This window comes from Mus musculus, chromosome 1 (assembly GCF_000001635.26).
Source record: "Mus musculus strain C57BL/6J chromosome 1, GRCm38.p6 C57BL/6J".
Lineage (NCBI taxonomy): Eukaryota > Metazoa > Chordata > Mammalia > Rodentia > Muridae > Mus > Mus musculus.
The window spans coordinates 128,264,638-128,281,173 of NC_000067.6; the positions used below are offsets into that span (position 1 = coordinate 128,264,638).

Here is a 16,536-nt window from a genome sequence, read left to right on the forward strand (position 1 = left end):
TTGGCTAGTCAGACCACACAGTAAAAATGTCCCCCAATATTTTTTCCTGGAAACAAACTAAAATTGTGTTACTTTGCAGTCTCCATAAAAGCATTATTTTTTGAGATAGAGACTTTCAAAAGATAGGCACAACTCAAGGCTTAGGATGCTTTTACAGCCAGTTACTTTTTTTATTAAGATTTATTTATTTATTTATTTATTTATTTATTTAATGTATGTGGGTACACTGTAGCTGAACAGATGGTTGTGAGCCTTCATGTGATTATTGGGAATTGAATTTTTAGCACCTCTACTCACTCCGGTCAACTCTGCTCACTCAAGCCCAAAAGTTTTTTTGTTTTTTTTTTGTTGTTGTTGTTGTTTAAAGATTTATTTATTGTTTATTTTATATGTAAGTACACTGTAGCTGTCTTCAGACACACCGGGAGAGGGAGTCAGATGTCATTAAGGATGGTTGTAAGCCACCATGTGGTTGCTGGGATTTGAACTCAGAACCTTCGGAAGAGCAGTCAGTGCTCTTAACTGCTGAGCCATCTCTCCAGCCCTCAAGCCCAAAAATTTATTTATTATTATATATAAGTACACTGTAGCTTTCTTCAGACACACCAGAAGAGGCCGTCAGATCTCATTACGGGTGGTTGTGAGCTACCATGTAGTTGCTGGGATTTGAACTCAGGACCTTTAGAAGAACAGTCAGTGCTTTTACCTGCTGAGCCTTCCCGCCAGCCCTACTTTTTTTTTATTATGTTTTATGTTATAAATGTTTGGCCTAGGTATATATATACACCACATGCATGCAGTGTTTGCAGAAGCCAGAAGAGGGTGTTGGGTCCCCTGGGACTAGAGCTACATAGTTTGTTAGTTGCATGTGGATACTGGGAACCCACATCTTCTAGAAGAACAGTAAGTACTCTGAACCACTGAGCCATTTCTCTAAGTGTTTCTTTTTAAATTAAGCTATTGTGGGGGCTGGAGAGATGACTCAGCGGTTAAGAGCACTGGCTGCTCTTCCAGAGGTCCTGAGTTCAATTTCCAGCAACCACAAGGTGCCTCACATCTATCTGTAATGGGATCCGATCCCCTCTTCTGGTGTGTCTGAGGACAGCAACAGTGTACTCATATACATAAAATAAATAAGTTTTTAAAAAATAAATTAAGCTATTGTATACATATAAAAGTATTCCTGGCCTGAATATTCTTTAACAAACACTCATTAAACATCAGCTTTGTGCCAGACTTTGTACCCCAGCTATGGAGCCAGTTCATTTTTTTTGTTTGTTTTGTTTTGTTTAATAGTAACTCAGATTCTTCACAGTTGCTTAAATGAAGAAAACAAACAAAGAAAAAAATCTCAGATCCAAGCCGGGCAGTGGCAGCACACGCCTTTAATCCCAGCACTTGGGAGGCAGAGGCAGGCGGATTTCTGAGTTCGAGGCCAGCCTGGTCTACAGAGTGAGTTCTAGGACAGCCAGGTCTACACAGAGAAACCCTGTCTCGAAAAACAAACAAAAAACCCCTCAGATCCTAAAAGTATAATGTCTGTGTGTGAACTTAAAGAATTCTGTGTACTTGTATTTACTACTCCTTATGTTTAGACATGTGTAGATTCTGACTGTGAGAAGTAATGTGTCTTATGGTATTTTACTTCAAAGGATCGTGCAGAAAGAGCTGCTCGTTTTGCAAAGACAAAGGAAGCAGAAGCTGCCAAAGCTGCTGCCTTGCTGACCAAACAGGCAGGAACGGAAGTCAAGAGAGAGTCTACAGCACGAGACAGAAGGTACTTTTTGCTTTATAAACTTCACCCTGAAATGCCTATGCATCTGGAACTGGTTAGTATTTATTTCTATTTTTTATTTTGAGGTAGAATCTCCCTATGTTGCCCTAGCTAACCTGAAACTCAATCTGTAGACTAGGCTGGCCTTCAACTAACAGAGATCCACCTGCTTCTGCCTCCAAACAGCTGGGTCTATAGACTTGCACCACCAAGCCCAGATCATGGCTTATCTTGAGGAATCTTTTAAATCTCTTAATATTAGAAAATTACTAACGTTCATGATCAAGTATTATGTCTGGGTGTGGTGGGTGTATACCTTAATACCAACACTTGGGAGGCAGGCAGATCTCTGTGAGGCTAACTTGACCTACATAGTAAGTTTCAGGGCTACATGATGAGACCCTGTCTGAAAAAATTACCTTTTTAAAATGTTTATTTCTCAGAAAGGCTAAAGAAATGGCTCAGAGGTTGGGAACACTTGCTGCTCTTGCAGGGTGTTGTGTCCGGCCAGCAGACCACAACCTGGGTTCTAGCCTGGAAAGGCATTTTGGAAACCTGGAAGAGAAGAGGGGCTAGGTGGCGAGAGAAAGGAATGTAGCCAAGACAGTTATTCTGATCAAGGCTCAAATTTTATTGTTGCGACACTCAGTTATGAAGGAAGGGGGATGGGACCCGATTCCCGCCGAATAATCTCTGGTCCAGTAGAAAGGTGCACGTGAGTGGCTCCGCAGGTTCCAGCAGTGGGCGTGGCAGAACGAATGAGCAGGAAGCTCCACCCCTGAGCAAGCAGGTTTCAGGCTGGGGGAGGGGAGACTACAGCAGGGGACATGAGTTCAGTTCCTTTCACCCACATCAGGTAGCTTAAAACCACCCTTAACTTTTTGCTCCAGAGGATCATAAACCTACTTCTGGCTTCCATATACCTACCTATAGGCATGCATTCACACAGACACATGCACACACATACACATAAATAAAAACAAAATATAAACCTTTAAAAAAATAAGTAAAATTTCTTAGAAAATGCAATAAATATTTGCAACAAAAATTTAATAAAAATATGTCTGACACAGTACAAAATAAAAAAGATATTGAAAATTAAAACCTATATGGAAAAATGCTCTGATCATTCCTCAGAAGTTATATGCTCGTACTAGGAGCTGGAAAATGGATTATCAATTATGAATGTTCACTATGCAATCATAAGGACTGGGATTTAGATCCCAGCACCCATATAACAAAATGTCTGTAACCCAGCTCCAAGAACAAGAGACTGTCTTGCTAATGCTTGCTGACTTGTAGCCTAGCTGAGACAGTGGAAATCCCAGGTTCAAAGGAATAGGTGGAGAGTGACAGAAGGAAATCCCTTGCCTTTTCCTGGCCTCTGCATAGATGCATGCACAAACATGTTTGCATATTCTCTCCACAGACACAAAAGGTTGTTTTGTTTTGTTTCTGGTTTTAAATGTACGAGGGAACTTCCATGAAGTCCAGAAAGATGATATTGGTTAAATGTCTTGATGCCGCAGTTAAGGCAACTCACAACCCTGGCAGCTGGGAGCCAAACTCAGTCCTCTACAAGAGCAATGGGTTATCTTAACTGCTGAGCCATCTCTCCAATCCTGAGTTTTACAGAATTTTTAATCCTGAACTTCATAGGAATTGGAGAAAATACTAGAAAATATAAATTTGATAAAGAATTTGTACCTGGGTTATAAAAATCATTTGTGCCAGGTGGTGGTGGCGCACACCTTTAATCCCAGCACTCAGGAGGCAGAAGCAAGCGGATTTCTGAGTTCAAGGCCAGACTGGTCTACAGAGTGAGTTCCAGAACAGCCAGGGCTACACAGAGTAACCCTGTCTCGGAAAAAAAAAATCATTTGTATAGCTCAGCAATGATAAGATAATCCACCTCTTATACAGGGAACGGATTGGAATCTTTATTTCTCTAAAGATCTAATTCTTTAAAGGAAATTGCCAATAAACAAGTCAGATATTATGAATATGCCTATAAGTCATTTTTTTTCTTTCTTTTTTTTTTTTTTTGGTTTTTGGCTTTTGGAGACAGGGTTTCTCTGTGTAGCCCTGGATGTCCTGGAACTCACGCTGTAGACCAAGCTGGTCTCGATCTCAGAAATCTGCCTGCCTCTGCCTCCCAAGTGCTGGGATTAAAGGTGTGTGCCACCACGCCCAGTGAGGGAATCTTAATCAAGAAAACAGCAAGTCTGAAGGTTGCTCGGGTTGTATATCAATCTCCAGACCAGCCTGTGCTACATAGTAAAACTGTCTCACAAAACCAAACAATGCATTTCATACTTCCTAGCATAATTCAGTTTTAAAAACAGTAACAGTGGATTCAACAATAAAAGGATCAAGAACTTGTAGTTTGGTTTGGTTTTCTTTTTTCGAGACAGGGTTTCTCTTTGTAGCCCTGGCTGTCCTAGAACTCTCTCTACACCACACTAGCCTCAGAGATCTGCCTGCCTTTGTCACCTCAGTGCTGTGATTAGAGGCATACGCCACCACCTCCCAGATTCAATCAAGAACCTTGATTCTTGATTTTGGATGAATTTTGAAAACATAATGCTGTATGGAAGATCACATGTAATATGATTCTTTTAGATGAGAGGTCCCAACTAGGCAAATCAGTTCATTGTTGGCTGGAGCCTGAGAAAGAAATGGGAATAATCATTTAATTACTAATGGGCTCAGGGTGATTTTGAGAAGTGATGAAATATTCTACTATTAGTATGATAGCTACATGGTTCTGTTTTGTGTGTGTGTGTGTGTGTGTGTGTGTGTGTGTGTGTGTGTGTATGTGTGTGTGTATGTGGTTTTTTGTTTTGTTTAAAGAAAGCAACTTTTTTTTTAACATTCATTTTGGGTCTAGGATGGAAGTTGTGTGTGTATCATGGAGTCTTATGATAATTCCTGAAAATAACAGCTTTCAGGAATTAGTTTTCTCCTTCCTCCATGGAGATAAGCACTTGACTAAACTTAGGTCATCTCACCAGGCCCTTGTTTTGTTTGGAGACAAGGTTTCATTGAGCATGTAGCCTAGGCTTGCCTCTAACTTGTGATCTTCCTCTTTTAGCCTCTCAAGTGATATGATTGCAGGTTAACAGGCTTGCATGTTGAGCCCTCTTTCCGGCCTAAAAAAGTACGTTTTTACTCACAACTGAACTTTAGAAAGGAAGGAGGAAGGGAAGGAAGGAAGAAAACCACTTATGGGGATGGGAAAGCATGCCGTGGCGCATGTGTGGAGGTCAGATGACAAGCTTGGGCGAGTCGGCTCTCTTCTTCCATCATGGCGATCAGACCCATGATGGAGCTTGGGAACGAGTCCTGACCCACAGGCCCGTCTCGCCAGCCCTTTGTCTGTCTGATAGTTGATGACACTGTTTGAGACTCTGTAGCTGAAGGGACTCTTCAGCTTGACTCTTCTCTTTTCTCATAGCACCATTGCAAGAATTCAGTTCCGGCTGCCTGATGGTTCTTCCTTTACAAACCAGTTTCCTTCTGATGCTCCTCTAGAAGAAGCGAGGCAGTTTGCTGCACAGGTAAGTTTATAAAGATGGTTGTGTGGGTTAGTGAAGCCTTGCAGAAGAAGTTTCAAAGCAGAACTTGAAGGATATAGATAAATTTTGACTTAGCTCCAGAAGAATAACAGGAGACAGCCCTGAGATGGAAGGCTTTCTGGCTTGTATTATACGTGATCACAGTATACAGCCCACTCAGGAAAGTTCTACTATCATGCTTAGCAAGAGGAATGAGAAGCAAGCAGTCTCCTAGATGTCAGAGCTGAGAATTTGTCCTAGAAAGGAAAGGTTTCTCTTTGTTTTCTGAAGGTTGATTTGTTTTCTATTGGTTAAGGCAGAAGATCAGAAATTTACTTCAAAAGTGTGGAATTGCTCAAAAATCTAAGTGACGTGAAATTTGATAACATAGGAAGTAAGACAGGAGTGGTTTCCAGTACTTTTTTTTTTCTTTTAGTCCTGACTCAAATGGATTCCAGGTATAAATCCTCCTTTGAGAGCTAAGCTCTTTGTGTGTACCAGAATTTTTCTCATAACTTCAAGATTAAAATTAGAAAGTTGGGATAATGGGTTTAGACCTTTTCACCAACTACTCCTCAAAGTAGTCTTCTCATCGCGTCTTCTCATCACAAGGGAACATGTCTTAAGAATTGCAGAACCCATCCAGATGGTGGCTTCATTGCTCTGTTATCTGGAGGACCCCACAAGGCTTGCTTTACTAGAACTGCTGCAAGTACATGGGAGACTGTGGGAGAAGAGCTCTGCTGCACCCTGGCTGGATGGCTCAGTGGTTAAAAGTGCTACCGCCACGCCTAACAATCTTTCTTGTTAGGTCCCAGGGCCCTCTGACCCCCACATATGTGTCACAGTGTACACCCCCCAGCCTCCCACACAGTACTGTAAAACAAGCAACAAAGTAGTACCTGTGCCTTTAAGTCTAGCTGCAGTTGGGGCCTTTGCTAGTTTGGAAAAGAGCCTAGTGACTCACCAACACATACTTGAATTGTTAACAGTATTTCTTATTGAAAATCTAGAGTGGCCCAGCCTACACGTTGACATGTCTCCAAATATGTTTAAAAATGATAATAACCATTCATTCCCTTAGTACATAGGCAAACCCCATTTCAGCATATTCTATGGATACCATTTTTCCTATTTTATTTTTATTTATGACTTTATTTTATTTATGGGTGTTGTGTGAATATGTCACATGTGTGTTGAGAACAACTTTCAGGGGTTGGTTCTCTCCTTTTTCTTTTTGTTTGTTTTGTTTGTTTGTTTGTTTGTTTCGAGACAGGGTTTCTCTGTGTAGCCCTGGCTGTCCTGGAACTCACTCTGTAGACCAGGCTGGCCTCGAACTCAGAAATCCGCCTGCCTCTGCCTCCAGAGTGCTGGGATTAAAGGCGTGCGTCACCACTGCCCGGCGGTCCTCTCCTTTCACAGTGGGTTCCAGAATCAAACTCAAGTCATTGGGCTTATGTGACAAATGGTTTTAGTCACTGAGTCATCTTACTGGTCCATTGTTTGATAGTTTGTTTCTCATTTTGCTTTTTATATCAAATACCACATGTTCTTTTGTTTTTAGATTAGTGTACAAAATAATGAGCTTTAATTATGACACAGTATCGTACAGAACATTTTCAAGTTCACATCCACTAACCTTTCACTCTGTCACCCTTCCTCTCCCCTGAGTCCTGTTAGTCTGTCTTTCCCTCAGTAGTACCCCTTAGACTTTCTTGTCGTGATGGTTTGTGTTCTTGGATCACTGTATACACTCATGTAGATCAATATCCAGGGCACACATACAAGAAGGCTATAGTAGTTGTCTCATTTGCTCTATATGCTCTCCAGTTCCATCTACTTTTCCTATAAATAACATTTTTTTATTCTGTTGAATAAAATTTTATTAGTATATATACCACATTTTCTCGGTCATGATAAATAGCTCAGCTGTTTTTATTTTGACCACTGAGAATAGAACAGGATCATCTGCTACATTTAGGTGCTTATGTCTCTATCACATTTGGGGTTTGTCGTCATCGTTCTAAAAGCCAGGCATTGTGCATAGTTCTTTGATCCCAGCACTTGGGAGGCAGAGTCTAGTGAGTCTCTATTATATCAGAGCCAGCCTGGCCTTTACCCTGTCTCTCGGAAGAAAAGGAGAGTGTGGAATTTAAACTATAAATCATAGATCTTTCACTGTTTCTTAATGAATGTAAATACAGAGTCCAGTCGCACCATAGAGGAGCTTTAATAGGACAGGTGCCTTATTAAAAGTTTGTACGGTGTCTTATTTTATGTGGGAAGTGGGAGAGCCGTGTGCAGCCCATGGTACATGTGTGTGGTCAGTTCTCCCTGGCTGGCCCACAGGAGGGACATTTTTCCCACATAGCCTTCCACTTACTTGCAACAGTTGTAAAGCAAGGCATCAGTCGGCCTGGAGAGATGGCTTAGGGGTTAAGAGCATTGACTGCTCTTCCAGAGGTCCTGACTTCAATTCCCAGCAACCACATGGTGGCTCACAACCATCTGTAATAGGATCTGATGCCCTCTTCTGGTGTGTCTGAAGATAACTACAGTGTACTCATATAAATAAAAATAGATAAATCTTTAAAAAAAAAAACTCAAAGCAAGGCAGTGGTCATTTTTTAGATGCTAACATTTTTTTAAAACCATTTGGATTTGGTATTTCTCAACTACTTTTTGGAACATGGTTTTTCTAAGTGGTTTTAAATTTATATCTAATTGAATTTTGTAAATTAAGATAATTTTAATTGTAACAATTATTTTAGAGTCTAAAACAATGCATCTTGGTAGTACCTTATTTGTTAAAGACAACTTTGTAAGGTTTACAACTCACTGCTCTGTTTCAGACCGTGGGCAACACCTATGGCAATTTTTCATTAGCCACCATGTTTCCCAGAAGAGAGTTCACCAGAGAAGACTATAAGAGGAGGCTGCTGGATCTGGAGCTCGCCCCCAGCGCCTCTGTGGTGCTGCTGCCAGTATGCATACAGTCTGGGTTCTGCCCTCTGGGCTTTCTGTCTGTTCTATTCTTGGTCACTTCTTAGAACTTGAAGAAGAGAAAAGGCTGTGTGCAATTAAAATAACAAAGTAGTCAAAATTAGATCAATTTATAGTACATCTATTTATTCTGTGCTTTATAAATTTATAGTGCTAATGTTTTGTGAGGCTTTGAAATTTCAACTGTTTTCTATGCAAAAAAATTAACAGAAGAAAACAAATATTGAGTTGTTTCATCTGTAAACTGTTAGCCTATGACTATACTGTCTACCACATTGGAAATATATAACATAAAAATAACATGTAATTCTTTAACTATAGCTTGCTGTTTTTGAGACAAGGTCTTACATGGTGTCCAAGAGCTCACCATGTAGACTAGCCTAGACTTGGACTTAAAGAGATCCACCTGCCTCTACCTCCCATGTTCTGATACTAAAGGCATGCGTGCCACCACACCCAGTAAGTATAGCACTTTCATCTTCTCTGGAGAAAAGAGACTTAGCAAGCTAAGATGTTGCCAAGGTCTCCCTGAAGGGTCAGCTGGGTCTTCATGTCCTGTTCACTAGGATGTTCCCTGCTCTAGCCTAGAGCTGCCACCACACTACAAACAGCCCAGCAATCAGGATTTCATGGTGTTCACCAGATTTTATTACCAGAGGTTTTTTTCAGATTTAACTATATGAGTACATCAGACACAGCAGAAGAGGGCATCAGATTTCATTACAGAGATGGTTGTGAGCCACCATGTTGTTGCTGAGAATTGAACCCTGGTCCTCTGCAAGAGCAGTTAGTGCTCAGAACCACTGAGCCATCTCTCTAGCCCCAAGTTTACTATTTCTTAAAAACAGCTGGTTCAGAGTTGCAGAAATGCCTTGACAATTGGAGTGTGCTGCTCTCTTAGAGGACACAGGTTCAGTTCCCAGCACACACATAGCAACTCAGAGCTGTCCAGGTCCAGGGGATTTGATGTCCTCTTCTGATCTGCCTGGGCACCAAGCATACACTTAGTACACATATATAACATTCAGGCAAAAACATTAATACACATAGAAGAAAACTAAATTTTTTTTTTAAGTTGGTTCAGCCAGGTGTGGTGAGGTGCTGGATAGATGGCTCATCAGTTAAGAACACTTGCTGAGGGCCAGAGAGATGGCTCAGCGGTTAAGAGCACAGACTGCTCTACCGAAGATCCTGAGTTCAAATCCCAGCAACCACATGGTGACTCACAACCATCTGTAATGAGATCAGATGCCCTCTTCTCAAGTGTCTGAAGATACCTATAGTGTCCTGACATATAATCAAGAAATAAATCTTTAAAAAAAAAAAAAAGAACACTTGCTACTTTTGCAGAGGACCCAGCTTTAGTTCCTAGTTCCAACATGGTGGCTCACAGCTGTCTATAACTTCAGTTCCAGGTGATACATGTGATGCACATACATACAGTCATGTACACACATACACATAAAAGTATTTGTTTAAAAGTAAAAACAGCTGAGCATGATGGTGCATGCCTTTAACCCAGTGCGTGGGAGGCCAAGGCAGGCAGATAATGCAGATATTTGTGAGTTCCAGGGCAGTTTGATCTACAGAGTGAGTTCCAGGATGGCCAGAGCTACATAGTGAGACCCTGCCTCAATAAAAATAAATAGTAAAAACAGCTCTAGAAGTCCCATAAGTTCATGGGCACTTGGGAAGACGTAAAAGGTGATCATTTTTACTTCCTTGGCTTTGTTTCCAGATAAAAGGAGCATCTAAGAGCCAAATGTGATTCAACTGTACTGATAGAATCTTTACTCCTTTGTTAATTTTTCATCTTTTTTTTTTTTCTAGGCAGGACGGCCAGCCACATCCATTGTCCACTCTTCTAGTGGAGACATTTGGACATTACTGGGGACGGTGCTTTATCCATTCCTGGCCATATGGAGATTAATTAGCAATTTTTTATTTAGCAATCCTCCTCCTGCACAGACTTCAGCAAGAGCCACATCCACAGAGCCTTCAAACTCTGCATCATCCAGCAAATCAGAGAAAAGGTCTATGTTCTTGTCTCTTTGCAAAATACACAGGTCACATACAGTGGTTTCTTTAATCCTTGGTGCTAGTAAAGCAACTTTGCCTCTTTTTCCCCCATTCACTGAACACTCTTTATTCCATAATTACCAATACACACACCCCCGCCCCCAGGTATGTAGTATTTCTTGCTAGCCATGATTTTTGTTGTTTTTGAGATGGGGTCCCAGTGTTACCCTGGCTGGCCTCAAACTTAGAGAGATCTTTCTACTTTTGCTTCCCAAGTGCTGGATTAAAGACTTGTACCACCGCACTGGGGTTGGGGGTGGGAGGGAGATGGATATGATACCATGAGTTTAGCCTGGTTGGGAATACAGAAGATCATGAGTTTGAATCCTTTCTAGGCTATATAGTGAAACCCTGAGTCAAAAGGAAAATGCAAAACGAAAAGAAAGAGAATGCCATCAGACTTGGTTTTAATTCTTTAACCAAAGCCCTTACTTTCATTACAGATCAAAGATTTAGTTCTATGGACAGCAGTGATGGCTTTAGTCCATACTCTTTTGGCATATTCAAAACAGGTTAACAGGAAGTATTATCCAGGAGGAGGTTATACCCCCATCTAACAAATAATATTCATTCTTGTTACATATACTCTTAGCATTTGTCCTGCAGAGGGTCCTCGGTTTTATGACCTTGAACTTCTTGCCTCTTCTTTCCAAGTGCTAGGATTATAGTTGTTGACTACTGCACTCACTTCTCTAAGGCCCTGCTAAAGAGTAGCTTGAACTATTTAGACATCGCAGCAAGTGTATCAGCCCTGAAAGCTATCACTCCGCGGTGTGGAGATACCTAGTCCTGTGTTTCACTGATTCTTTGTGGTTGAAACTTAAGGTTTCATTGCTGTGAAGAGACACCATTACCAAGGCAACTCTTATAAGGGACAGACTTTAATTGGGGCTGGCTTACAGGTTCAGAGGTTCAGTCCATTATCATCATGGCAGGAAGCATGGCAGTGCCCAGGCAGGCATAATACTGGAAAAGCCAAAAGTTCTGCATCTTGATCAGAAGGCAGCCAGGAGGAGGCTGTCTTCCATACTAGGTGGAGCTTGAGCATAGGACCTTAGAGCCCACACCCATGGTGATAAGTTTCCTTCAGTAAGGCCACGCCTCCAAATAGTGCCACTTCCCATGAGCCAAACCACTACATTGATATATATGAATACTGCAATTGGCTTATGTGGTCTCTATCTTGACTGTTAGGCACCAAGATCAATACCTTAGTCTTGCTAAAGAGTAGTTAGAAATATTTAATTCTGTAATTACTATAGTATGGAATAGGGTGCCATGTGAATCATTAAAACTTTTCTTAAAAGGGGGAAAGGACTTGAATTTGTGGCAGAGGGAATGGTGAATGTGCCTGTGAGAGGAGGCTTTCTAGTCTACTGTTTTTCCATTTTCTGTTGTTCATAGGTTTCTCTAAACTTAGACTCTTTCCTGCTTTCAAATAAGGAAGTCCTATTTATTCTTTGTTATAAGTCACTGGTAAAGGTTTTAAAAGGATTGCAAATGACTGACTGGCCATTTCTATCAGTTAAGGTACAACTGGAGCTTTGTTTAGCTTCTAGGGTACTCTGTAAATTATATCTAGTACGTGTCTCGGCTTGTATGAGGTTGATTTATTGTTTTTAAAGGAAGTTAGTTAGCAAATGGTCATGTTCTTGTAGGGTTTAATAAGTCATCTGGAAAATGGACAATATGATTTGGCTAGTTTGACTTACATAACTGAGGAGATTAAATTATTAAAGACTAGTAAAATTGATTATTGCAGCAGAGGTACAGATATCTTCTATAGACTTCACTATTGAGGTAAAAATAAAATACAGTTGCCTACCCTATATCAGAAGAAATGTGAGAAACAGCTTTGCGTGGTTTGTATTTTATGTCACCTTCTTTCTTCTCTTTTTCATTTCAGGGAACCAGTCCGAAAAAGAATGCTGGAAAAACGAGGGGAAGACTTTAAAAAAGAAGGGAAAATATACAGACTGAGGACTCAAGATGACGGTGAAGACGAGAACAACACTTGGAATGGAAACTCCACGCAGCAGATGTAGGGTAGCGAGCAGTGCAGATTCTCACTGTTTCCTTAGGACTCCACTCAGCGAGACTGCTGCTGGAGAAGTGGGTCAGCTTTATGTTTTCAGACCGTGTATAGTCTTTATTTCTGCTAAGAGGTTTTGAGTTAAGTTGTTTAACCTGAAAAAGTCAAACATGAAATAGCTGGATGCTAGGTCCTTGTGTAGGGTAACCAGCTGTTGAGCCTAGAAGAATCCCAAGGCCACCCTGCCACCACCGCTCCTACTCAGACTCCACAGCCCCTAGCCCAGTGTTTCATTTAGGATACTTTTTGCTGCAAGATTCTCAAGCCACACACAGTAACTGGTATGTCACTGAGTAGTCTGAGCCCCGAGCACCTCAGCGAGCTAATCAGGTGATAACTGATGTTTAGCGTTTCTCTTTGCACTCATCAGCCTCAAAAACAAAACAAAAAAAAAAAATCTTGTAGTTTTTGATCTTACTTAAATATCAAATAAAAAAAGTTTCCAAAAAACCAGAATGATCTTATTTTTGCTGTAAGCATCTTTGTTGTACAGGGCTGTATCGAGGTCACTTTTGTCTGACTTTTTCCTCCCAGTGCTGCCCTGAAGATGTCAGCAAAATAACTGAGTACCTTTATTTAGAAAAATAAAATGTAGAAACTCTGTGTCCTAGGTTACTGATGCATCTGTTTTATAACCTGTTCTCATCGATGCCAGGCAGATGAGAATGGCCAGTCTGCGGCTTAGATTGCTCACTAATATTCCTGCTGAAATCTCACATGCAGCAGTCACACTTGCCAGGCCAAAGTCCAGTACTGTAGGACTAGGGTAGAGAGGAGACACTTCACCCCCATTATTCCTGAAAGTTGTGATGTTTGAACCGTGGGGTATGTTTTGCTGTACTTCTGGTTTTAAAATGGAAAGTCAACCTGACCCTGCCTGTGTCAGACAGGAAGAACTCCTCTCCCCTGCGGAGTAACACGCGTGTTGCGTGTGAGCTGTGGTGCTGGCGGGAAGCAGGGGGCAGCTAAAGTGCTGGAGTAACAGAACCTTCCTGAAAACATGCCTAGGAACTTTAAATATTTCATATTTTGACACAATAGCTTTTTCTAAGTAATGATCCTCATTGCAGAAGTTTAGCTATGAATAGTCCTAATATTAGTTAACTTAAAAACTGAAAACAACAAAATGCCTTCTGTGGATGTAATTCCTGTTGAGAAATGGAACATACTAATCCAGCACATGTTTATTGAATGTCTGCTATGTTGGTGGAAAGAAGGCAGGAAGCATAGCTGTAGGCACAGGATGAGTTGAGCTTTGTAAATTGTGTGTGTAGAGGGCAGCGTGCTAATGTATATGTAAAGAGAAGAACACGCTAATGATGTATGTCCTTGGAGTTCTCTTGCAGTCTTCTGCATTGATCACATTTGTTAACACTATTTAAAGAAGTTGTTTGCCAGGCATGGTGGCTCACACGTAAAATCCCAGCGCTTAGGAATCAGGTGCAGGAGTTTAAGGGCCAGGCTGGTCTACATAGCAAGTTCAGGCCAGGGCTACAAGGTCAACAACAACAACAAAAATGCAAGCTTTTAAAACTTTGTAGGAACCATCTCATCTAAGATCCAGTCATCTAAAAACACAGCAAGCTGGGCGTGGCATCTTGTTCCTGTACAGTACTTGGGAGATGGGGCAGGGCTCTCAAAGCTCAAGGTTATCCTCAGGTCCAGGCTCAAGTCCAGCCTAGGCAGAGTGAGATCTGTCTCTGCAATAACGAGGCAATATATGAGTTTTAAGAAATACTTGTTAATGGTATGAATCCTGGAAAAACATTAATTACCTCAAGTCAATTTGTCTTGAAGAAAATCAAATACAAGTCTTAAAATGTCCATAGTTCATGTGTGAGTAACAGGATCACTCTTCAACGTTATCTCTTTTAAAAGTACACATGGAGCTGGGCGTGGTGGCGCATGCCTTTAATCCCAGCACTAGGGAAGCAGAGGCAGGTGGATTTCTGAGTTCGAGGCCAGCCTGGTCTACAAAGTGAGTTCCAGGACAGCCAGGGCTATTCAGAGAAACCCTGTCTCCAAAAAGCCAAAAGAAAGAAAAAAGTACACATGGTTGAAAAAAACCCCAGAATGTAAGAAAAGGGTGTCTCTGTCCCAGCGTCCTACCCCACTGCCACTACCCAGAGGTAACCTCTAGTCATAATTTCTAATGTCATTTTTAGAAAAATTTTATGCATATAATCAAATATGTAATCTTTATTTTTAAATAAATGGGATCATATTGTATGTACTACCCTGCATTTTGCTCTTTCCTTACAGTCTCAAAGACCTCGACCTGCCTATACACAACTAGCTCTCATTCTTACTGTCTGTATCAGTTCGATGGACATAAGCACACAACTGATTGATTATATTCTGTGATTAATCAAAATTATGTGGTTAGCCCAGGTGTGGTGGCACAAGAGACAGAGGCAATAGGATCTCTGTTTGAGGCCAGCCTGGTCTACATAGTTCCAGGCTGACTCAGACTACACAGTGAGACCCTATCTCAAAACCAAAGCAAAATTGCTTGTTTGGTTTCTCAGTCACAGACATGAGCATCCTGGAGGGGAGAGGTATTCTGACTGAAAGTGGACCCATGGGACATGGTTTGTTAACTCTAGAGGATATTTGAGGTTTGGATTAGGAAAGATGGCCAAATTAGCTCTTTTAAAAGTTGCATGAATTAAGACACTCCTCCCTCAGGGTGAGCCTGGACCCCACCGCTCTGCTCTCTGCCATCTGCTCTCCTTCATCTCTGTCCACATTGTAAATGTGCTTCTGAGGACTGTATATGCACTGTTCATCTTGAATGAACATGAACTTTGGATTGGTTGGGTTTTGGGTTTTTTGTTTTTGTTTTGTTGTTGTTGTTTTGCTCTGTTTTATTCTCACTACAGACTCATTGTATCATCCAGGCTGGCTTTGAACGCACAGCGTGCCTGTCTCTGTCTGCTGAGTGCTGGGTTAAAGGCTTGCAGTACGACTGAGACAGCTGTCAATACTCCTGGTCATGCCAACTGACTTTGAAACTGTCTTCCAGTTTTACTATTTTTTTTTTAAGATTTATTTTTTATATGTGAGTACACTGTAGCTGTCTTCAAACACAGCAGTAGAGGGCGTCAGATGGTTGTGAGCCACCATGTGGTTGCTGGGATTTGAACTCAGGACCTTTATAAGAACAGTCAGTGCTCTTAACTGATGAGCCATCTCTCCTGCCCTTTTTTGGTTTTTCCAGACAGGGTTTCTCTGTGTAGCCCTGGCTGTCCTGGAACTCACTCTGTAGACCAGGCTGACCTCGAACTCAGAGACCCGCCTGCCTCTGCCTCCCGAGCGCTGGACCAGTTTTACTTTTGTATTTTTCCTACTGATTTGTACAAACTCTTGTGCTCATAAGAAAATCAACTCTTTACTTGCATGCTGTGACAATTTTGTCCTTTAATCTTTCCTTTTTATTTTTAAAGATTTCTTTCAATATGCATATGTGGGGTGCACATAGAAACAAGAAGAGTGTTAGAAAGAACCCCGGAGCTGAGAGTACAGGCTGGAAACTGAACTAAACTCAGATCCTGCAAGAGCGGCAAAGCACTCTTAAGTACTAGGCCATTTTTCCAGCCTCCTAGAAATTGTTTTTCGTTATGGTTAGGGAGAAAAGGAAGAGGGAAGGAGGGAGAGGAACAGGCGTGAGCACGGAGGTCAGAGGACAGTTTGTGGAAATCAGTTCTTGCTCCATATGTGTCCTGGGAACAAATTCAGGTGGTCAGGCTTGAGAGCCCGGAGCAGGCTCACGAGCTCTTTTGTTTTGTTTTTAACAAGGTCAGCGTTATTAGTGTGTTTCTTTTTGGCCTCCAGGTTTTGAGTCACTAGATTTCTAGGTAAAGAGTCACAGATGTCTTTCCCATTTCAAAACCTAACTTTTTATCTCCTAACATTCTTGTTTTGGGGAGGGGGCAATTGAAATGGGGATTTTCTGAGTAGCCTCACATGTCCTAGAACTCTAGACCTATATTAAATTCTAATATAGTTTACTTCTTAAAAAATGTTCTTGC

General features: G+C 41.3%; 1 protein-coding gene across 4 annotated transcripts in view; it reads left to right on the plus strand.

The window, feature by feature from the left end:
- The window catches only part of Ubxn4 (UBX domain protein 4), a 35,481-nt gene extending 20,740 nt beyond the window's left edge, over positions 1-14,741 (plus strand). For 2 of the 4 annotated variants that reach the window (NM_001356529.1, NM_026390.3), the window contains exons 9-13: positions 1,653-1,777; positions 5,232-5,334; positions 8,184-8,315; positions 10,165-10,367; positions 12,320-14,741. In NM_001356529.1, coding sequence (NP_001343458.1) covers positions 1,653-1,777; positions 5,232-5,334; positions 8,184-8,315; positions 10,165-10,367; positions 12,320-12,458 — 702 coding nt within the window. In that variant the 3' untranslated portion in view covers positions 12,459-14,741. The remainder of the gene's footprint in view (positions 1-1,652; positions 1,778-5,231; positions 5,335-8,183; positions 8,316-10,164; positions 10,368-12,319) is intronic. The other 2 variants (XM_006529831.2, XM_017322239.1) reach the window with 1 other exon arrangement.
- The last annotated feature ends 1,795 nt before the right edge of the window (positions 14,742-16,536 follow it).